The sequence below is a fragment of the Periplaneta americana genome, chromosome 17, assembly GCF_040183065.1.
Source record: "Periplaneta americana isolate PAMFEO1 chromosome 17, P.americana_PAMFEO1_priV1, whole genome shotgun sequence".
Lineage (NCBI taxonomy): Eukaryota > Metazoa > Arthropoda > Insecta > Blattodea > Blattidae > Periplaneta > Periplaneta americana.
This window is the reverse complement of record NC_091133.1, coordinates 115903964-115928205: the sequence shown is the minus strand read 5'-3', so window position 1 is coordinate 115928205 and position 24242 is coordinate 115903964. Positions and strand designations below refer to the sequence as shown.

The window sequence follows — 24242 nt, the reverse complement described above, 5'->3', positions numbered from 1 at the left end:
TCTAGTTCCCATGTGAAAATTCAGGGGTAATTAATTCTGTCTTATAAGCGCCTTGCCTTAATGTACAGTCTGATCCGTTTGGGTATGGTTAATATTAATTTATTATTATCATTATTATTATAAAGCTATTATGATAGTAGAAAAATTTCTTGCTGGTTAAATTATGATTAAAACACAGTCTAATATATACAGTCATGAAGCTCAATACGTAGTAAATATGCATCCATAGATAGTTGCTAACCACTAGGATCGCTAATATCGCCTCATTACAGACAATGCGAAATAGTACGGCACAGTCTGTTGTTCCACGAAGCTCAATACGTAGTAAATATGCATCCATAGATAGTTGCTAACCACTAGGATCGCTAATATCGCTTCATTACAGACAATGCGAAATAGACCGGCACAGTCTATTGTTCCTAGCACCCTCACAACTCAAGCTTCGTGACTGTATATACTAGACTGTGATTAAAAGATGGGAGTTTCCATATTATGATAATCAATAATGCATAATCTGAAAGAACAAATGAAAATCGTAGATGATTAAAATGGCTACTACAAATCAACAGCGGGCACAATGTGTTCTTTGGTATGCTGAATTTGAGTGTGTTAAAAGAGTTCAAAGGGAATTTCGACGTGAGTATGGTGTGCGTAATGTACCTAAATACGATTCCATAATGTTGTGGTATCGAACATTTGTAGAAGGAGGTTCTGTGTTAAAAAAAAAAAAAAAAAAAAAAAAAAAAAAAAAAAAAAAAACATGCACGAGATCGTAGACAAAACCCAGTACGAGAAGCAGCTATCTCTTGGCTTGGTCTCCAAACTCCCCAGATCTAACCCCTCCTGACTTCTTCGTGTAGGGTTTTGTTAAAGACATTGTCTATCACAGAAACCCAGAAACATTGATGATCTGAGAGTAAAAATTACGTACTCAAGCTTTTCAACAAATCACCCCTCTTATGTTACAACGGACATGGGCTGAATTGCATCACCGTTATGAGTTGTGTAGGGTGTGCAAGGGGGGTCATGTTATGTTCTGAGGAATCTCCCATCTTTCAGTGTTGTATGCACAAAGTTTCAACAAATAAAGTTCAGTAGTAAATGTTTTACGGTGTTTTTATTTTATCCATACCCAAACGGATCACTCTGTACTGCTGGACACTGACAGTTTTGAGTCCATGAAGGTCTAAATGGAAGTATTGAAGCTAAATAAAGAGTTCAATTAATGTTTTACATAGACAATTTTAATAAATTTCGCTTTGTCTGTGTAGCTATATTGCTCTCACGGGGCATGTACTGACTCTCGAAATAGTGACCACTTTTTCTAACTTTCTTTCCGTTGAGCAGCCAAATAATTGAAGTAAATAACAGAGATGGCTCCTTAAGTTTGTGCTACAGCCAAAACTTTTTGAAGCCATAAACTGTTTAAAATAAGAGTTGAAGTAGTTTAGTTCTGTCTGCTAGATCATAGGAACATGATTACCTTGCTTCGGAGATTCGCACGAATCGTTTGCAGGAGCCTTACCGTTGGCTCGCCGGAGTAAACGACCGTGCTTCTTAATGGGGATAGTATTTAATAATAATAATAATAATAATAATAATAATAATAATAATAATAATAATAATAATAATAATAATAATCCGTGGCTCTACAGCCCATGAAGGGGCCTAACCGACCAGCCGGCTGCTGGCCTCACGGCCACATGCCGAAGCAGAGGTAGACGATCATCCAACCAGAATGGAGGTATCGTGTGGTTAGCACGATGAGCCCTCCAGCCGTTATAGCTGGTTTGCGTAACCGGAATTCGCTACCTATCGTAGCTCCCTAAGTGCATCACAATACTGGGTGAACACCGGTCCCATACACTGGCCGAAACTTCATGACAAAATTTCTTCCCCCATGAGGAAACGAACCAGCGCGCATTCCGTAACACGAGTCCTAGGCAGGATGCCTTAGACCACGACGCCACGGCGCGGGACACAGTATTTAATTAGTACTATTTAGCCTAATGTGTTGTGCGAGATAAATGTTTGAAGGTATTTTTCGTACTTTAATTAATAAAAATGACTACTGTACAGTGTTCATTATAACCGTCTTCAACGCGCACTTTTGAAGAAAAATCTGAGAATAATTTCAAGGAAAAATTGTTCCGGGGCCGGGTATCGATCCCGGGACCCTTCGCTTAGCGCGCGAACACGCTACCGACTGAGCTACCCCAGGAACTATACACGACACCGTCACAATTTTTTCCTTTTTTTTATATCCACACAACTCACATGAGCTGACAAGACGCCAGAACTCAACTGTGAGTGCACACAAATACTGTTTGACTTTAAATTGTGGCTTTGTGTTAACGTACAGTGACGGTGTCTTGTATAGTTCCTGGGGTAGCTCAGTCGGTAGAGCGTTCGCGCGCTAAGCGAAGCGTCCCGGGATCGGTACCCGGCCCCGGAACAATTTTTCCTTGAAATTATTCAAACCTGCTTTACAGGGAGCTACTACCTGAAAGCCAGATCTGTATAAAAATCTTAGAGTAAGCGAATTGGCAGACCAACTCCTTTCTTTGAACTTCACACTGTATTAAAACGAAACTAGATCTTTTAATAGAAATCTCAGTCCAGACTTACAGTAGGCCTATATAAGAAGTTTGTTCTTGTGCGGGTATGAAATAAATCAAATCTTTATTTTGTTTCCCTTTTTTTAGTAACGGTAAAAGGAAAGACGCACAGAGTTTCTTTACAAGTATGTTACAGTGCTTTTAAAAAGTAGATTGCAATGTTGTTCTGTTACATTCTTTTAAATATTTTCTCATTTTAAGAATGATTTGACTTAGCATGGATATTATTCTTATAAAATTATATTTTTATCTGTACGTTCTATATTTGTTATGCTTCTGGCATTCATCCAATAACTGCATAATCCTGGACGCATGGGATCATGATATGGCTGATTTTTTTAAAATAAACTGTAAAATATTTTAACCATCAGACGCTACTGATAAAAGAAATTAATAAGGTGGAATACGAGGAATTTTTTGGTGGTACTTTTTGAATTTCTCAAACACAATAAACAAATTCTTTAATGTATTTACAAATTCTAAAGAAAATATTGCGGTGATGCTTAATAGATTTAGAAGTTTTTTACCGGAACATTTTCAGATTCGCTAATACCGAAGATGCGTCGAAAAGCCGTTTTTCTACGTGTCTTCATTAAATATAAATTAACATTTAACAGTAATTGAGTAATTCTCTGAACTAAACATTCTTGGCGTTCTTGTTTGAAGACTAAGGGTAAGAATTTCCGTGAAACAGAAACACGTAAATGGGAAAAGCTGAAAAAAAAACTGTTCATACTTGGCCACTTGTTCGTGCTAAGTATACGCTGAAGGCTTCTACCTTTTGTGAAGATCGCGAAATAATGTTCTGCATTTTTTCGAGACTTTCCCAATATTGTTTGTTTTGTTTGTTTAGTCAACTGTCCGAAGACAAATTTGAAGCTCATAAGTGATACCAATCAGGCATCACTCATGAGGTAACTAAGCCAGCAGATAATGGGGTAGGGTGGCTAGTTTCTTTCCCCCTTCATTGCATATTTCGCTGACTAGTAACATATTGCACTAGTCAGACTTCAGATGCCTACAAACAATTACTTTCCTGTGACACATATCGTCAAATGAGATAATAGATGTACAAATCAGCCAGAACCTCAATCAGATGTATATTGTTTATTATAAGTACAGTAGTAACTTTACGAAGGAAATAACGTTGACAACAACAGCAAAGGAAGAGGAAAGGTTAAATAACTTCTACTATAAAATATAGTGGATACGGTTTTTTTATATAAATGTATAGCATATTCTGTGAAAGAGCAATTAACATAACGCGTGAGCTTCAATACATGTTCTACCGTTCACAGGATGTTCGTATAACTATTTTACAAACTTCTAGTAAATAAGAATCAGAGGGAACAATTTGTCAGGACGAACCTTATCCGAAAGCTTGCCATTAAAGCGATTCATAAATTATATGCCCGCATTATCTACACCAGGACAACCTGTTAGCGTATATGTTGGTTGGGTTGCTTACCTTTCAGGCTGTTGTGTACGTTCATGCCACCTAAGCGTTCTTTTCATTCACGAGATAGCCCTTTGCTCTGGAGGTCGTCAGTTCAGTTTATCAATAATTTTACCACATTATCAGACCTAGTCCCGCGTCGTGGCGTCGTGCTCTAAGGCATCCTGCTAGGACTCGCGTTACGGAATGCGCGCTGGTTCGAGTCCTCACGAGGGGAATACATTTTCTCATGAAATTTCGGCCTGTGTATGGGACCGGTGCCCACCCAGCAACGTGATACACTTGGGAAGCTACTATAAGTAACGAAATCCAGTTACGAAAGCCAGCTATAACGACTGGGGGTTCATTGTGCTAACCATACGATACCTCCATTCTGGTTGGATGATCGTCCACCTCTGTTTCGGCATGTGGCCTGGAGGCCAGCAGCCGGCTAGTCGATCTGGGTCCTTAAAGGAGTGTAGCGTCGCATTATTATTATTATTATTATTATTATTATCATCATCATCATCATCATCATCATCATCAGAACTTCTGACTATGATATGTAGGCCTATTTTGGGAAGTTGGAAGTAGTTGCAGGAAAGCTAGGCGGACAACAATTTCCATTACATCATCCAACCCACATCAAATTTGCTAGAATTCATCAACGTATACGGTTAGCATAGTTGTGGTCAAGATTACGTGGAAATAGTGCGATAACGCAGTCCGTTGAATTTGAATAAGAAGTCTTACAGTAACCTTTTAAGCGAGCAACAGTTTACCAGTACACGAGCGATTGTTCTTGCAATGGATTCAATGCGCAGATGCATCCATAGCACCTCCAGAAGGTCCAGGCGCTGACGTCAGTTGACTGTCAATCTCGTGGGAACTTTTCTGAATGCATTCGTCAACGTTGTGTTGCGGAATCTCAGTTAACAAGTATTGTGTTATTTACTGATGAGGCAGACATTTTTAACGTTCGCAAGATCACGTGGTGTCCAATGAAAATCCTCATCACACTATTTGTTACTGCCCATCAGTAGCGTTTTACCGTCAACATGTCGTTGGAATACTTCAAAGTCCGCTTAGTAAGAGCTTATCTTCTGCGTCCCGTTTGACTGGGCGCATTTACTACAAATTCGTGGACTAGATATTTCTGAAACTATTGGAGTATGTACTGTTAGGTGCTGGCAATATGATGGTGTTCCAGTCCACTTACTTGAGATGTGCACTACTACCCGAATGTTTGTTTCCCTGCAAGGTGGATTGGAAGAGAAGGACCTGTTTCGCAGCCACCGCGATCCCCAAGTTTATGACCCCCGCTTGTTTAAGGAGCCATACCAAAACAGTTGTCTGTTAATACTGCGGAAATACTATTGACAATAATCCTCCTTATCAGCAACAGCATCCAATTTACATCTGGAATTTTATTAGACGCTTTGGCGTTACACTCTTCGCATTAAGGTTGAAACGCGCCATTTCGAATACCTCCTGTCATTTAAGTTCCTGAAATAACTTCTGCTGTCGTTGGGTGAAAGACATAGCGATGTAACATTGCTATAAGAAACCTTTGTATATAACAACGAAAAAATAACTTAATCAGTAGGTCATGTTTAGAAATCAGCAGGCTTTGACAATTTGTAAAACAAGAGAACATTATTTATGGTTACTAAGTCAAAGCCTAGTGTTCTCTTGTTTTACAAATTTAATTTCTAAACATGGATCACGAATAAATTTATTTCTTCATTGTTTTTATACGTAAATTTCTTATGGGAGTGTTAAATTACCCAGAAAAACAGAGTATGTCTCGTGAATTAGATGGTTCAGAAGTACTTGCAGTAATAATCTTTATGCAACCAATCGTCCATACGGCATTCATGGCAAGCTGGTAGCCTAGGTTGCAGGGTGGCGCAGGCACATGCAGGCCTATGGTGTTTTCGTCTAAACTGCAAGGCTACGAACTTGAGTTTCAATGACATATCCCTTCTATTCCACCTGTATTATTATTAGAAGTTTGTAACATAATAATGCGAACTCCCTGTAGATCTTCGTTACATAATTTATGTAATCGCTGAGTCTAGACTAGCGAGAGGCGTATCTGTTTCGGACATCGATTGCCATAGTTACCTGGCATTTTTTATAGTATTAAAAGAATCCCAGAAGAAATCAAAAGTATAGAATATAATAGAGGAAATATGAGGTCCCATACTTAGGACGAAAAATGAGAACTATTGTGGCATAAGAAACTTGAAAAGTAATGTTACTTTGAATTTATTAAAAACACTTAGTAATTTTGTAAGTTTACTAAGTTGGTTAGAAAAGACATAACTTCGCCTACTACCTTTTATAATTTACAAAAAAAAAATAATAATAATCGTACGAATAAAACACTCAGAATTTCAGGTAACATATGAACTACCGGTAACAAATATTTAAGAAATGAAGCAATAGTTAGAATACATAAAGTAGCTATGGTTTCAACAAAATTCATGCTACTGAAGCGAGACCTGATACATTAGACAGCGTCACATTAGAAGAGGTTTGGCACACAGATGATGAAGATACCAAATGCACTGTTACAACATCGGGAGGCTGAAGAAGAGCGAAAATAAACGACTAGATCTTTCAACAAGCTTTAGGAGTGCGTTCTTACACTATGACAGCATCGAATATAGTAGCCAAATATCTGCTTCCTGCTGAAAGAAACTGTAAACAGAGAAAAAAACTGTCCGACGTGCCTCTGAGGAATTTGACGCCTGCTACATTATTTTTCAAGACGAAATTTAATATAAATAATTTTAATGCAATGGAATTGGTGTATAAAGACAATTTAGAACAAACAACATTCACAATTATACCAGCGATGTAAACAGCAATGAAATTAACAAGTGATGAAGAAACCTGAAAGTATAGAAAAACAGAAGAGAGCATATCAAAATTAAAAGCTGTGGGGAGGATATGACATCAAACTATACCTTTAAAGTTCCATGATCTTCTGCGAACCGCCAGATGTTAAATTGCTGCTGTCGGCTGCAATTTAACATGAAGATATTTAAATATGTACTTAAAATTGTAATAATGGTTAATTGCGTGTGTGGTATGACAGCTAAGCCAGAATTCCCAAGAAATAATATGATCTTTCATATGTAAGCAGCATTAAATTATGTTATATTTGTGTGTAATAAATGAAATTAATATATAATATGTATTTACTCATCCCTAACCTGGAAATATAGTACGATGAAAGAGTAATGGAACGGAGAAAAATTCTCTCCGGCACCGGGATTTGAACCCGGGTTTTCAGCTCTACGTGCTGATGCTTTATCCACTAAGCCACACCGAATACCCATCCCGGTGTCGGAGTGAGACGATACGTAGAGCTGAAAACCCGGGTTCAAATCCCGGTGCCGGAGAGAATTTTTCTCCGTTCCATTACTCTTTCATCATATGATGACGCAGAATATCTGCATGGAAATATCATATGTACTTCGGTACATTAAAATAATAATAATATATATGGAAATATAGTTCTTAACCATTATTGATTACCCCTGAAAATGAGCGAGATAAGTAAAACGAGTATGGTAATGAACTTAAATTGAATGGAATAAAACGATATTTTTTTTCTCGCTGTTATTTATACTCGCTTTAACGTCTTTGATCATATCGCGAGTTAATCTTTTGAGTGAAGTCCGGAATCCTGTGTACTATTGTTGATACTAGTTCTATTGTTGTGAACTAGATGGCGACTGTAGGCTATATGTATTACTGATTTGTTATGAATATGATTTCGGTAATGAATGAGGCCGGTGATTTTCAAGGATGTTGTCGCCCGAATTTCCTGGCTTTTGCCTTACGGTTGAGGGAAAACCCTGAAAACCTCAACCAGGAAATTCAACCCGACCGGTAATCGAACCCGGGCCTCTGCGTAAGAGACCAGCATACAGATCCCTACAGCACAGAGGTGGTCAAAACGCTATTACGTTACGGGTGTAGTTAATAATATATTACGATACAAGTTTGGGAAGTCTTTTTTTACAAAATCGAGGAAAAGTTTGAAAAATGAGCAGAGCGAGTTTATCAGTTTCCGAGATTTTGTAATGCACAAATGTACAAATTTTTTTGCATGTCCACACCTGTGGAGTAACGGTTAGCACGTCTAGCCGCGAAACCAGGTGGCCCGGGTTCGATTCCCGGTCGGGGCATGTTACTTGGTTGAGGGGTTTTCCGGGGATTTTCCCTCAACCCAATATGAGCAAATCCTGGGTAATTTTCGGTGTTGTACCCTGGACTCATTTCACCAGCATTATCACCTTCATCTCATTCAGACGCTAAATAACCTAAAACGTTGATACAGCGTCGTAAAATAACCTACTAAAATTAATTTTTTTTTTTTTTTGCATGGTCATATTTTAAAAATTGCAGATACAATATATTTTATATTGAAAAATTTAGAGCAATATTATTCCAAAGCCTTCGGAAAACTATATTGTAATGGTAACCAAGTAAAGGCTGGTTCACAATAAACCGGGAACGAGAACCAGAATGAAAACGAGAAGCAGAGGACGTGAATATAAACATTTTTGATTCAAAATAAACCGAGAACGTAGACGACTATGCATATCGATATGCATGTCAATAACGATATGTAAAGTCGATATTACGCATTCTGATGTCATTTGTGTATAGTTGACCAATGGCGTTCTCTCATGAGTACAAGGCAGCCAACATAAACACACGTTAACCAACTTCGAAATTTCAACTGAAACATTTAATTAGGTACGGTACTATAACTATGCCCATACATCTTTATTATCACAACCTATTTTAAGTCTACCATAACGTAAAATAATTAGAGAAGAAACATTTGTAAAAAAAATGAACACAACAGTAGTTATTGAATTGAAGCATGAATTTGTAGTGTGTAATACAACCAATACAGTAATAAAATATGATTCACTTACGATCGGTGTTCAATGACGCAGCTATTGAAAGCCACGTATTCTCCTTCATTTTCTCATCTTTATACGAGGCGCGCCGCTTATTATAAACGTGAAGATTTTCCTCAACACGCAATATTAGAATCTCGTCAAATAAAACTTGCTCCATGATGCACAGCACAGAATAAAATAATGCATAGGTTATGTCACGGTCTTCTTACTACAAAATACACTACGACAAAATAGCTTTTAGATGGCAATTGAATGAATCTAGTGGGCTGTGATCGGAAACGTGAACGCCAAAGTTGAAACTTTGCCAACTCTCCGTTTCGATCCCGGGCTCCGGCAAGATTTTCGTTAATTGTGAATGCTCACATTTAAATGTACACATTTTAACAATTTTACCGTTTTCGTTTTCGTTCCGATTTTCGTTTCCGGTTTATTGTGAACCAGCCTTAACAATAAGTGCACTGTAATGGGTCTATTTCAGTATAGTTTTATGTTATGAAGAATGGTTTTCCTAGCAACAAGTTTCTGTTTGGGGAATTCTTTCAAGGGCTAATAACAATAGCTGTAAATAAATAAAAAAATGCGATCGTGCAAAATATTCTTACCTCTGTAGGTTATGTCATAGAAAATAAAACGTGTTGCATTGTAGAACATCTTGCAAAAGAAAAAAAAAACAAGACTATGCACAAAAAGTATTTTTGATGTATTGCACTTGTCACTTACTGTAGTACACATGGCCATGTTTTAGAGACCAATGCGATACCTCACAGTTGCGTTATTGTAGGCAGGAAACCATTCCGTATTTATTTTTTCGACCCTGGAAACTTGTATTGTAGTCGGTCTCGCTATCTTCCTTTTGACTTTGTTCCAACAAGTACAGCTATCAATTCTTGGTATGCGTAATTTAACTGTTACACCATGTAGAACTTCACATTCGTCCGTCGCTGTGGATATCCTGTACGGAAGTGGTGTAACTCAGATGGAGAGCAAGAACCGAGTGTATGGAGTGTTATCTGTGGCGACCACACCTAACTATTATCTCACACTGCATGCAGCAGAAAATGTGGACAAATCGAGCCCAATTATTAGCTAAGCTATTGACCGATTTGTTGGTGGAACTTTAAATGGAGTGACAGCTTGTCTGTGTATGTATTGTTAGTGGAAAAGCGCACCCGAGGAACGTATCTGGAAAATTGGACTTCGAAACAACGTATTTGGAAGTGTACAGTTCATTGTAATATGTTTGTATTCGTTTAGAGATAAATGTCTCATTGCCGACGACATTTATTTTTATAGATGCTAGATTTCATAATTGTGGTGTTTTAATGTTATGCTGATTTTATTGTAAAATGAGTTCCGTAAATAACCTGCTTTAGTGCATATTAAATAATAATAATAATAATAATAATAATAATAATAATAATAATAATAATAATAATAATAATAATAATAATAATAATAATTAAAAGTGCGACCTTTTTCTGTTATGAAGCGTGCTATGAAGTACAACGAAGAATTTATTGTATCTGCAAGTTTATTTTACATACTTGCAGATTAAAGTTAGTATTCTTCTCGTTGGCAAATATAGACTTTACGTGTTTTGGAATTTAAGTGAAGAGACATACAAAGGTCACAATGTCTCATCATAAACAGTCTTCTTCGGCCAGTGAAGATGTTCCATTGGTTATTCGAGGCCGTAACAGGGCCTACAGTGACTTTGGGCTGTACAGTTTTACTGCTCCTAAACCCAGAAGATTTTCTTCGGCTCTGATCCAGAAGCTGTCTGAGGTGGGTAGACATTAATTTTTACTTTCAGTTAGGGTATATTCATATAATACGTGGATTTAGAATATATTGTTTAAATAATAAAGGCTTGTCCACAATAAACCGGGAACGAGAACCAGAATTGGAAACTGAGGACGTGAAAATGAAGATTTTTTATCTATACTAATAATAAATCTGTAGCCGAAATTTTTCTGGTAATTTTCGATTTTCCAAAAATAATTCGTTCTAACATATATAATTAACCGCCCTGAAACCGAAAATCGCTTTTTTGAAATTTTTGTCTGTCTGTCTGTCTTTCTTTCTGGATGTTTGTTACCTTTTCACGTGATAATGGCCGAACCGATTTATATGAAAATTGGAATATAAATTAAGTTCGTGGTAACTTAGAATTTAGGCTATATAGCATTCAAAATATTTTATTTAAAAGGGAGGTTATAAGGGGGCTCGAATTAAATAAATCGAAATATCTCATTATTAATTTTCATGAAAAATATTACATAACAAAAGTTTCTTTAAAAATAATTTCCGATAAGTTTTATCCCATGCAAAATTTTGATAGGACTGATATTTAATGAAATTAATGAGTTTCAAAATTACAATAACAATGGCATCTAAGGAGGTGTAATGAAATAAAAGACAAATGACTTCGTCTATAAGGGGCCTTGGACAACAACAATCGAAAGCTATGAAGCATACGGTAGCCTACAGAGAATGTTTCTGTGTTTGTATGAAGTAATATTGGAAGCTAAATTAACCGATTTGTATAATTAATTATTATTAATTCACCATTGGAAAGTGTAGTTTCTATAGATGGACATAATGCTATAAAGTTATTACAATAACTTCTGAGTGAATCGAGGACAGGTAAGATTAAAATATCTTCTTATGCACAGAAAACCTGATAAGCAGGGAACGGATTTATATGGACTAAAAATATATGAAATATGTAAATATATATGTAGTTATTTTTACCAAAATATGGAATTAAATATGGATTTTTACCAAAATATGGAATTAAATATGGACTTAAAATTATAAAAAAATGACTATGTACGTTAAATATTGGTACATTTTAATCAAACTAAACAAAAAATATAATGGACGTACCTTATCTTCCAATGTAGTTTCAACAAAACACAATTTTTATTGTCTGTTACCATAACAATAGGTTACAAACATTTCTTTCAAGTGCTGAAAAGTGAATCTTCTTCTATTGTCTCTGAGGATAGATTTATACTGACTAAAAGAGCGTTCGACGTCACAAGAAGTAACTGGTACATAATTCAATTTCACAATGTCTGCTGGGGATAAGTCCAAGTTAATCTTCACTGTTGATTCACCACTCATCACAGCAACAACCTTTTGTAGTTCTTCATATCCAGGGTTTTTTGAAAGTACAGTGTCCACCTTAGCTCTTACTGCATCTGCAACTTTACCTCTACCACGATTCAGTTGTTCCACAGTACTATTTATAATTTCAAAACTTTCAGATAGTGAAAGGCGCCTATTTTGGAGACTTTTGAGCGTTTTTATGATGCATGAAAATGTATGCTGAATGTGAGCTAAGTCATTCTTCACACTTATGTCACAGGTAACTGTTTTCGCAGTATCAATTGAGACTGCATCTTCAGAGTCCAATGCAAGGAGAACATTGTTAATAGAGTCTATATGTTCGGCATAATATTCAACTGCTTCTAGCCATGTACCCCATCTAGTTAAAATTGGCTTTGGTGGCAATGGAATTTCAGGGTACATTTCTTTCAACACGTTAACTCTACTGGGAGCTTTGAGAAATACTTTTTTCACTGATGAAATCAACAAATCTACTTTAGGGAAATTGTCTCTGACCACTTCTGCCACACGATGAAATGCATGCGCCACACAAGTAAAATGAGTCAATTTAGGATATACAACAGATAATGCTTGTCCAGCTTTGACCATATAAGGGGCAGCATCGCTAATAAAGAATAACACATTATCGTACATAATACCCTTTGGCCACAGGATACCCATAGCTTCGTTGAACAGTTTAACTATAGTTTTGTTATTGCACTTTTCTAGAACATCACAATGTAAAAGAATTCGTTCAGAATATTGTTCACTTAACAAACCGATAACTACATTACCAACAAGTCTACCTTCTTTGTCGGGAGTCTCATCAATGGAAACCCAAATTGAACTATCTTTAATTTCATCTCTTATCTTCTGTATTGTCTCATCGTAGATGGATGGAGCATACGTCTTCCTAAGTGTTGACTCATCCGGGATTGTATGTTGAGTATATTTTTCAAGGAATTCCCTGAAGACCTTATTCTTTAGTTTGTAGAGAGGAATATCAGCAGAGATGAGAGAACGGCACAGGTCGATGTTAAACTCAGATCTTACATTCGATGTTGTTGGTTGTGTTAAAAACAATTGTCTCTGCTTGGAATTTAGTTGTTTGTTGGCCTGATGTTTACTAGTTGTAATGTGTTGTTGCACCAGGAACTTTTGTGTAGATGATACTGCACACTGACACAAATTACAAAATAATATTTTATTGTCAGTTGATAAACCATCTTCTTTAAATTCTGAAATGTAACTTGTTAGTTTTGATTTTAAATTGACTGAATGACGTACTTTTGGCATATTTACCGTCTTTATAGTATGATTTACAAAACTGAACCTATGTGTACTCTGACTGGCATTTAACTGTTGAGCTGCACAACTGAAGTCTGTTAAAAATTTTAAATTAAATTAATACAGTTTTGTAACTTACTTTCCCATTGTTGATAGGACTGCTAATTTTCAAATAACTCTGATGTTAAAGGGATTACTGAACATGTGTTTAAATCTCTATTGTTGAAATGTATTTTTAAAAGTTAATGGAATTTTGTTTTGTTTTATTGTTAAACCTAATATAATATGGACTGTTTTATATGAAATATGGAAAATATATGGAAATTAACGAAAATATGTACTAAACTCTAAAATATGGAAAAATATGGAAAATAAAAGTAGGATTTTTCAACCCTACACATTGTGAAACATAAAGATAATGCAAAATATAAATTATATTAGCTTTATAAGTAAATATGTATTTACATATAAATCCTTTCCCTGCTGATAAGCATTCGTTTCCTGTATTTCCTAAAATAATTTTTATGACTGGATCAAAATAATCGCATTTTATTTTTTTTAATACAATTTAAATTAAGTAACATAATAAACGATTTATCTTTCTATCAAACACGAATGTTGCCTGGATCAACTGTCCTATTTTAATGATGTAATTACTTTATATTTATTTCTAACGGGTGCAGGAGCGCATGGGTACGGCTAGTTCACAATAAACCGTGAATGGAAACGGCTGTGCATATCGATATGTATGACAATAACAATATATAAAGTCGATATTATGCATTCTGATGTTTTATGTGTATAATTGACCAATGACGTTCTCTCATGAAAACAAACCAGCCAACATAAACAAGGTTAGCCAACTTCAGAATTTGACACAGAATATTTAAGAATTCAATTCACATGGTAATCTGGTCACATCTACACATAGCATTATATTAAAAGTGATTCTACTGAATTTCCGAGTTAGTTAGAAACGATGCATGAAGAAAAGATTATGTCATGGCCTTCTTGTTACAAAATATATGACTATCAAATAGCTTCAACATGGCAACAGAATGAATCTAGTAGGCTGTGATCGGAAACGAGAATGGCAAAGTTGAAACTTGGACAACCTCACGTTTCCGTTCCCGGGCTCCGGCAAGCTTCTCGTTAGTTGTGAATGCTCACATTTAAATATATACATTATAACAATTCTTCCCTTCTCGTTCTCGTTTCAGGTTTATTGTGAACCAGCCTTAATCCTGTAAAAACTATGGAGACTTAAGGCTGGTTCATAATAAACCGGGAACGAAAACGGGAAGAGAGGAACGTGAACGTCAAGATTTTTTATTCACAATAAATCGAGAATGAGAAAGGCTATGCGTATCGATATGTGTGTCAATAACGATATGTAAAGTCGATATTATGCATTCTGATGTTATTTGTGTATAATTGACCAATAGCATTCTCTCATGAGTACAAGCCAGCCAACGTGAACACAGGTTAACGAACTTCGAAATTTAAGACACGGAATATTTCAGAATTAGCATATATGGAAAGTGATTCTACTGAATTTATGCGTTAGTTACAAACATTGAATGAACAATATATTATGTCACGGCCTCCTTGCCACAAAATATACATCGACCAAATAACTTTTAGATGACAACAGAATGACAACAGGCTGTGATCGGAAACGAGAACGGAAAAGTTAAAACTTGGTCAACTTTCCGGTGCCATTCCCGGGCTCCGGCAAGCTTCTCATTTTATTGTGAACGCTCACATTTAAATACATTTATTTAAAAAAATCCGTTCTCGTTTCCGTTCCTGGTTTATTGTTGTCACTGTGAACAGATATGGGGGAGAGGGTGAGTTCATTAGATCTTAGGGAGGGGAGGCATGTAAGCATCATCATCATCATCATCATCATCCTTGCATGTATTGGGCCTAGTGGCCCGTTACGGTCTCTTGCCAACGCTTGAACGGTCTGCCCAAGGATCTCTTGCCCACAGGATGGTAATTTAAAATTTGGCGTGGAATTCTAGAACGAGGCATTCTGATGACATATGATCTCCGGTTTTGTCTGTATTTCTTTAGGTATTCCGTAATCGGTTCAATCTGCAGTTCTTTCATAATGTCAAAATTTTTAATGTGATCCATTCTCGTGTATCCCGCTGTACGACGCATAAATCTCATTTCTGCCGCCGTTAATCTTTGTGAATCAATATTACGAATCGTCCAAGCTTCACTACCAAAACAGAGTATAGGTCTGGCCAATGTTTTATTAATTCTGGTGCGCGTGTGTTTTTGTACTAAGGTTGGTTTGAATATCTGATTAATTATCTCCATTGCTCTGTTGAATTTAATAATTTTCTCATCCAAATCCTTTTCTTCTTCATATGAAATTTGGTAACCGAGATCACTAAAATTTTTGACTTGCTCGATGATCTTATTATTGATGCATATTTTGCTACGGACTGGTTCCTTTCCTAAAAAAAAAAGCCATCACTTTAGATTTGTCAGTTGAAATTTCCATATTGAAACTTTCTGCCATTTGATTAAAGTTGTAAACCAAGCGTTGTAAATTATCTTCTGAAGTTGCCATAAACACAATATCATCAGCAAATAATAAAGTATCTATTTGGGACAAACGACTTATCGGTATACTTCTATGTGGTTTCAATCTCCATTCCTTAATAATGGAAGCATGTAAGCAACCTGTGGTATAAACGATATTGCCTGGCACCTTTGCACGGGAACTATAGTTATGTCTAAATATGTTGCCTCTATTACAATAAAATACAAATTCAGGATGAGCGATATCGTCTGTGTTAGTACGTCTGAGTATGAAATGCATTTTATGAGAATTTTGAATTACCGGCAGTGTCACACGCGCCGCTGGGCTTTCTTTGAAGTGCTAGCCAACAAAGCATCGTAGGCCCTATTATTAAGAAGACTCATTTTATGTAAGTTGCCATGCTAGGGACTCATCAGTCTCATTTTGGCCTCCAAATGACATCTGTTGCCTTGCTAAACAACGAACGCAATCAGTTGTTTCAAAATCTCTGTCCATCATGGAGCTGAGGAGATATTTTCGTATGGTGATTTTATTCAAGATCTATTCTCGTTCGTCTAAATGACGAAACTTTTACACTCGCTGTGATAGGATTAAGATTTTTTGTGCCTTGTGATAACTTCTGATATCATTAAGTTACAGTATCCATCTTTCCCCCGTATTTGTCTTATTGGCACCAGATAATACACAAGCATAACCCTATGGTACCTTTATAACCCGCACAATTACACAACACACATGGACTCGTCCAACGTGAATGGAAATCGGGGAGCAGAGTGGGCGGCAGAGGTAGGGGTGAATCCGCATGCTGTATATCGATAAACCAAACCAGTAACAACACTGTATTAACACTTTTCATGTGTTTCGACTATGTGTTCTCTTTGGGTGACAGAAAATAATCCAGTAATCATAATATATCCGTAACGAATGTTAATGGAGTGTTGGTTCCTGCCTTAATGTAATTTTTCGAACACTCTGTAGAGCCAAGAACTGTCCATGCCTGTCTTTGTTATGGACTATTAACATATGAAGGAGTTCTTTGAGATAACGGTACTAAATATACTCATTCTGGTTCTATTATACGTATTAAGTAAACATGTCCAGTTATGACCTTGCAGTATATAATCTGAGTTTGAACTTGAATGCTTGCTTAAAGATAACAAAAGTAGAATCGTCTTTTGTTGTTCACCGTAAGTAATTTCCAGATCTTTTTCAATTTGATGCTATGCTAGGGTTACCATGAGAAGAAATTCTCTAGGAGGACATGGAATCTAAAATGAGAGGACATTGCTGAAAAAAGGAGGACTTTTTAAAAACTGGTATGAACAAAATTAAAGATAAAAACAATGGCTCACCTTAGTCAGTTTTCTCACTTGTTGCTGCATCAGTATTACATCTGTACCCTACTTATCGATGGAGCCCACTTTGTGCTCAAGAGCCTGAAGAGACAAACTTCTGTCTTGTAACAAATAACTATGGAACTGTTCACAGGACATGTCCTTGAAATTGTATGTCACTATGATGATACCTCTGACTGTCTCCGTTAGCATGCGATTTCGTTCTTTTGTCCATTGAGCAGGTATTGGGAAAAATACTTTCTCAGCACTTCCATTGTGACTTGGGATAAATAAATAGAATTGACGTATTTTAAAGAGTTCTGAGAAAGTTTGTGCTCGCAGAACTATTGGAATTGAAGAATTTGCACCATTGTTTATCTAAACTTAAATCTTTGTCCAAATTAACTTGATTGGCATATCTTCATACATTGCAGAATAAAATTGATAAAATAGCTTAGAATCATGAATAGTGACATTTTTAGAGTGTAAGAATTCAATGCATGTCAATAGGTCATCATATTTTATGTTTTTTATGTGCTCCAGCTTCAACCATTGAAAGCAGTTAAATTCTCTAAGGTTTTCACCATTTGTTTAGATTTCTATGCACAATATGGCACATTATTCAATATTCATATTAATTCTAGTTGAAATGCGAAATGCCGGACATTTCAATTTTTTTTTTTTGAAATGCCTGCCGGACAGGATAAAATGACTAAAAAAGGGGACATGTCCTCCTTTTTCCGGACGGATGGTAACCTTATGCTATGCGGACATAGGGTAGATCTCAAGTAACCGATATAGTATATGTTGCTGAGGAATGTTTGCTTGGAACCTTCTACAGTATCAAATTGCTGTAAATCTACGTTACGAAACCTGCACCTTTACTTCCCTTTCAAAGAAGCCATGGTAATGATTTTATGACCCATCAAAATCCTTGGAAGCCTGTCGAGTTTGAAACCTTGAACCTTGAGTCCAACAGGCTAGTATGTTCCTGTGATTTATGATAAGGCCTATACTGTCCTGCTAAAGCAGATTGTGTTTTTTTTTTAGTTAAGACGTGTATGTGCTTGAAGGAAACGTTTTGTATCATATTACTAAGCCAGAAAGTTGTAGCTGAAATTTAACATACATTTAACGTAGCTTATCTACAAAAACAGTCTGTATGCTAGATAAGAACATAACCTCTTAACTCAAGAATACAATTTTTGCAGATACCACCTTTTGCGTTAGCAGGGCAGAGATTTCTCGTGAAGAAAAGGAATATATACATACATGGTATATCGTAATATGTGGGACCCACGTCACCAGCGGATAGGTGACACCAAAACAAAGAGAAGACCATATATGAACATTCGTCCCATTGTGCCGCGTCTTCGAGTTGCCGTTCCACTTCTGTTGCAGTAATGGTATAGTGAGGATCACATAAGAACAGTTCCTAAACAGCAAATATTTCCGTCTTGTCAGTATTGCCAACTGTTACCAGATATCACACGATCCTTCGTACTAAATGACATATTTACTTACCGTACTTTATGTTGGAAGGTTATTCTAAATAATTCAATAATTTGTAACATTTTTTCGTAGGCAACTATACAAGAAAGAGATCAACATGTCAAGTATTTTGTCTGGCAATACGAAATTCATTGGTTTGACTGAACAATTGACTCACGAGACCTAATCTAAAAATGTATTTTGTTTGGCCACATGAAATTATTAGTACTAACTCCGAAAACTTACCTGACTATAATCTTTAATTATAACCACAACGCAACACACAAAATAACTATTATGTATTAGTATTAATACTGACATTAATTAATTATTAGGCCTAGTATGTTCAAATTTCACTAGCTTCCAGTAACAGGCTCAGAAATCTAGTACAATTTTAATTTTATGGAACTCCAGTGCCAACAAATATTGTCGATATTTGTCTCAGCTGCCAACGTACTAGTTACAAAATCACTACCATTTGTAGTACAGTATTTGTCAGTATCGAAATTCGAAACTAAATTGGCAAAAGAAAATTCAACCTGCAAACTAGAAAATCACCACAATCCACTAGCATATGTAGTAATGGGGGGAAAAATTGTTAGGTTTCACTCTTAGGGTATAGACTTGCTTACCCTTACAAGAGACTCTTAGAATGACCACCCGCGACTTGAATCCCGCACTCTATCAAACGTACTAGGTATCTATCGGATTTGTTGGCAGCTATCTTATATCTGCTGACGAAGTATGCCAATGGTGGGAAAGGGTTCTGAATAAACAAGTTCTTTAATGACCGCAGAAATAAAAATCCATTGGATTTAAGTCTGGGGAACATGCAGGCCATTTGTTATGAACAATTATATTCGGCGAGTCCATATGTCAAATGCATATGTCATTTTGTGGTTTCAATAATCCATCTTGTCAGTCTGGCGCAAAACACAGTACCAACTGCTCTTGGTGAGCGTACAATCTGGAATGGCCCATACACTGTAGAGGGAAGTGAATGTTTAGTTAAATGAGATTAGTAAGAATAAGATGATAAATGGGAAAGGGGGGGGGGGTAAATAGACAAAGCAGGGAGATGAAACAGAGGTGAGAGAAGTGGTAAAAAAAGTGATCAGTCATTTATATGTAATAGCCGGATGCTAAAAAAAGAAAAAACTTCAGCAGAATATGTATCCAAGGGAGTGATGGCACTTTATACAGAAATGTGGAGGGCCATCACGACCGATGTAATCAATCAATCAATCAATCAAACTCCTGTATCTTCTCATGAGGAGCATAGGGCATTCACCAAGTGCCTCCATCGGACCCTATTTGTAACCAACTTCTTCACTCGCTCCATGTTTTCCCCTCCCTAGCAATTTCCTCCAAAACTGTTCTCTTCCATGTATTTTTTGGCCTTCCTCTTGTTCTACTACCCTGGAGGTTCCAATCCAAAGCCATTCTTTCTACTGCTCCATCTTCTTTCCTGATTGTGTGCCCTATCCAATTCCACTTTCGTCTTTTGATTTCTATTGTGATTTCTTTCTGATTTGTTATCTTCCATAGTTCTGAGTTTGTGATTATATCTGGCCATCTAATTTTTAAGATTCTTCGTAAACATCTATTAACAAATGTTTGCAGTTTATTTTGTTTGTTTTCCATGTCTCACAGCCATATAATAAGACTGATTTCACATTACTGTTAAAGATTTTAATTTTTGTAGATCTAGATATACGATCGATGTAAGCTGGTGGAATTAGCAGGGGGAAAGGAACTGGCCATCCTACCCCATTATCTCCTGGCCTAGTTGCCTCGTAAATGATGTCTTGTTGGTATCACTTGTGAGGTTCAGACCTGTCTTCGGACAGTTGACTAAACAATCATACTTACATTGCCCCCCCCCCCATTTTTTGGTGTGCCCATCCCAGCGCCCCCACCATCCATTTTGAAAGTTTTGGAGCCGCCAAATTTTGATAAGGTACCTATTTTTTTATTTAGTGACGCTCGTAACTGCCGAGGTTACATCAGCGTCGCCGGTATGCCGGAATTATTGTATCCCGTAATTCTTTTACATGCCAGTAAATCTAGTGACATGAGCCTGTCGCATTTAACCACAAAAGGCCAGCACTCTACCGACTGCGCCACCCAGGATTTCTTTTGAAAAAGCTACAACAATCAAAACAATTGCAGAATAATATGGCTGTGAATTCAGACTCCTTCTCTACCTGACATCTGACTGGAAAACTTCCGCTAAGTGGAATTTAGAGCCCCCAACGTTTCTTATCCCCGCCATCTTCCCTACACTTTAAAGCTATTTGCGTATTAGTATTAATAAAACAGCACAACACAATGTATTTTATTGGGAAGAACTCAGTAAGAATATTGAAATCATTGTGTAAACCTCTAATTTTAATTATTTGGTATTGTACAGTATATTGAAAAGATAACTGCATACGGTAAAAGTTAAATAAACCATTCATATCTGTCAATTGATAAAAACAATTTCAAATATTGAGAATTGAGCGATAGATAACTGATAGTGATAAGTGATGGCTGTTGTAGCACACAGATACTGCGATGAAACATGCTCTTGGCGATGAAGCAGATTCCTAAAATACAGGCTTTTGAAATTAAATGTGTAAGAGCCATTAAGAGCCCACGTGAATAATGGTACTGGCAATAAATGTAATGGTGCATTCAGCAGAAATGTACGTGATATGCAATCTTGGAAGATGTCTTTCAAGTCGTTAATAATTTTCGAAAACTGGAACAACTTGAACATTGAATGGAAGTCTTCAAGAAATGCCCAGACTTCAGCCGATGTATGTGGAACAGAAACCATGGAGAAGCTAGAAAATTAGGACTGTCTTAATCGGATGTCTTAATAATAATAATAATAATAATAATAATAATAATAATAATAATAATAATAATAATTACATACTGTTCTGCCAAATGGCAGTCTTTCACTGGAAATCCAGCATTAGCCAATATTTCCTATTTTCTGCCTTCCCATAAGTCTTACTTACTTACTGGCTTTTAAGGAACCCGGAGGTTCATTGCCGCCCTCACATAAGCCCGCCATTGGTCCCTATCCTGAGGAAGATTAATCCAGTCTCTATCATCATATCCCACCTCCCTCAAATCCATTTTAATATTATCTTCCCATCTACGTCTCGGCCTCCTCAAAGGTCTTTTCCCCTCGGGCCTCCCAACTAACACTCTATATGCATTTCTGGATTCGCCCATACGTGCTACATGCCCTGCCCATCTCAAACGTCTGGATTTAACGTTCCTAATTATGTCAGGTGAAGAATACAATGCGTGCAGCTCTGCGTTGTGTAACTGTCTCCATTCTCCTGTAACTTCATCCCGCTTAGCCCCAAATATTTTCCTAAGAACCTTATTCTCAAAAACCCTCAATCTCTCTTCCTCTCTCAAAGTGAGAGTCCAAGTTTCACAACCATACAGAACAACCGGTAATATAACTAATAATAATAATAATAATAATAATAATAATAATAATAATAATAATAATAATAATATATAAGAATAATAAAGTATAAGAATAATTAAATTTATTTTAGCTGGCACAGTTACGACCGTAAAGCCTTCTCTTCCACTCGACAAGCAAAAAGTAGATTCTATACATACATATGAATGAACTTACTAATTTATTAATGACGGAGAAAAATTCTCTCCGGCACCGGGACTCGAACCCAGGTTTTCAGATCTATATGTGCTGACGCTATATTCACTAAGCCACACCGGATTCTAGTTCCGATGCCGGATCGAATTCCCTCAGTTAAGTTCTACCTCTCAGTTTTCCCTTTGGTGACTTACCCTCATGTACTGTGTCACAGAATATGTGACTGACACAATGTCCAACACACTATGTACAGAGGTGCACTCATTACGAGTGACTAAGTGGCCGGGATCCGACGGGATGAGCGCCGTCAGAGAATTTTTCTCTGTTCTATCCGTCCTTCATCATATGGTAACGCACGGAAATACGCGTATCACATGCACTTCGGTACATCATAATAATATGATATGCGTAAGTAATCACTTAGTGATTCAAGATGGCGCTCATCCCGTCGGATCCTGACCACTTAGTCACTCGTAATGAGTGCACTTCTGTACATAGTGTGTTGGACTTGTGCCACTGTTACATATTCTGTGATACAGTACATGAGGGGTAGGTCTCCAAAGGGAAAAGTGAGAGGTAGAACTTAAACTGAGGGGATTCGATCCGGCATCGGAACTGGAGTCCGGTGTGGCTTAGTGGATACAGCGTCAGCACGTAGAGCTGAAAACTCTGGTTCCAGTCCCGGTGCCGGAGAGAATTTTTCTCTGTTCTATCCATCCTTCATTATATTTAGACTGAGCTCAAAAAGCTAATTAATTTTATTCCCATGACTATTTTCAAGCTTTTGAGCAAATATGAAATAAACATTTTGAAAACTTTGACACAAGGAGCCTTTTTAGTGGCGTCAATATAAAATACGTTTAAAAAATCTAATTTAAAAAGTATTAGCCCTGATGGCAGCAAATTTAGTACATATGATAGTATTGTAAGCCTGTTTATTTAGTTTAAATTTCACAAATTTTGGATGAAAATTGTGGAAGTTTGAAAAATCATGTGTCCCTTTAAACATTGATTTTTCTATTATGCCTATCACACGTGCGTTTTATGAACTCTTCGACATGATCTCACTAACAGTTTCCTTGTGAATCTTATATAATTTCAACAGCCTCTGTTGTGTTCCTTCTGTTGAGTATGAATTATTTTGATGACCGAAGAATGAATCAGCAATTCATCGCTGAGTGTTCTATTGACATGTTATTTGGCATCTTATCAGTTTCCCAATAATGAGAGCACATTATTAATATCAATTATGCATGCTTTTAGTCTGCGTAAGTTTCTTTTCCTATTTCCTCGTTATACGAGACGTAAAGAGAAAGCGTCTTGATTATTCAGAAAGAAAGATCTGGAGATTTCCACGGAAGTGCAGTTTCAGCATTCTTGATACCGAGAAATGCGGTTGCGAGCATATTCTCCTGTGTACAGAGATTTGCCCCATCCATAGGAAGGGCTTTGTTCACATTCCCAATTAGGTCTACTAGTCGCTGTAATCGACCTGTCTATTTTGTTTGCTACGTACTAGACAATGTTGTTCAGATATCTCTACGTTTCATACATATTGTATCCATATATATTAAAATTCTATGGGACGTAAAATGCCAAAGTGGTCCATGAACTCCTATAAATACCTAAAAACTATGTTTGTTCCTGAAAAGCGCCTTTTTAGTATTTTGCGTATATTCAAAATCAAAATGCCGGTACTAAAAATGAAAAAAATGTCAACATAACTACAAAGATCTAGAATATGCCATTAGGAAAGTTCAGGATAACAGGCAGGGTTTGGAATTGAACGGGTTACATCAGCTTCTTGTCTATGCGGATGA

At 36.7% G+C, this 24242-nt stretch overlaps 2 protein-coding genes across 8 annotated transcripts in view; one reads left to right on the top strand and one right to left on the bottom strand.

Moving 5' to 3' along the window:
- Positions 1-9975, bottom strand: part of LOC138693145 (tRNA (guanine-N(7)-)-methyltransferase) — a 41101-nt gene extending 31126 nt beyond the window's left edge. The window contains exon 1 of one of the 2 annotated variants that reach the window (XM_069816819.1): positions 9726-9975. The gene's annotated coding sequence lies outside the window, so the exon portion shown is untranslated. Of the gene's footprint in view, positions 1-9607; positions 9692-9725 lie in introns of those variants that run through there. The other variant, XM_069816822.1, reaches the window with a different exon arrangement.
- Arms (Ankyrin repeat-rich membrane spanning) overlaps positions 1-24242 on the top strand; it is a 240880-nt gene that overhangs the window by 23117 nt on the left and 193521 nt on the right. Inside the window, exon 1 of one of the 6 annotated variants that reach the window (XM_069816812.1) lies at positions 10485-10790. The exons of the other annotated variants lie outside the window; for them this stretch is intronic. Within the exon in view, the coding sequence (XP_069672913.1) occupies positions 10638-10790 (153 nt within the window). The 5' untranslated portion in view covers positions 10485-10637. Of the gene's footprint in view, positions 1-10484; positions 10791-24242 lie in introns of those variants that run through there. 6 annotated transcript variants of the gene reach the window in all.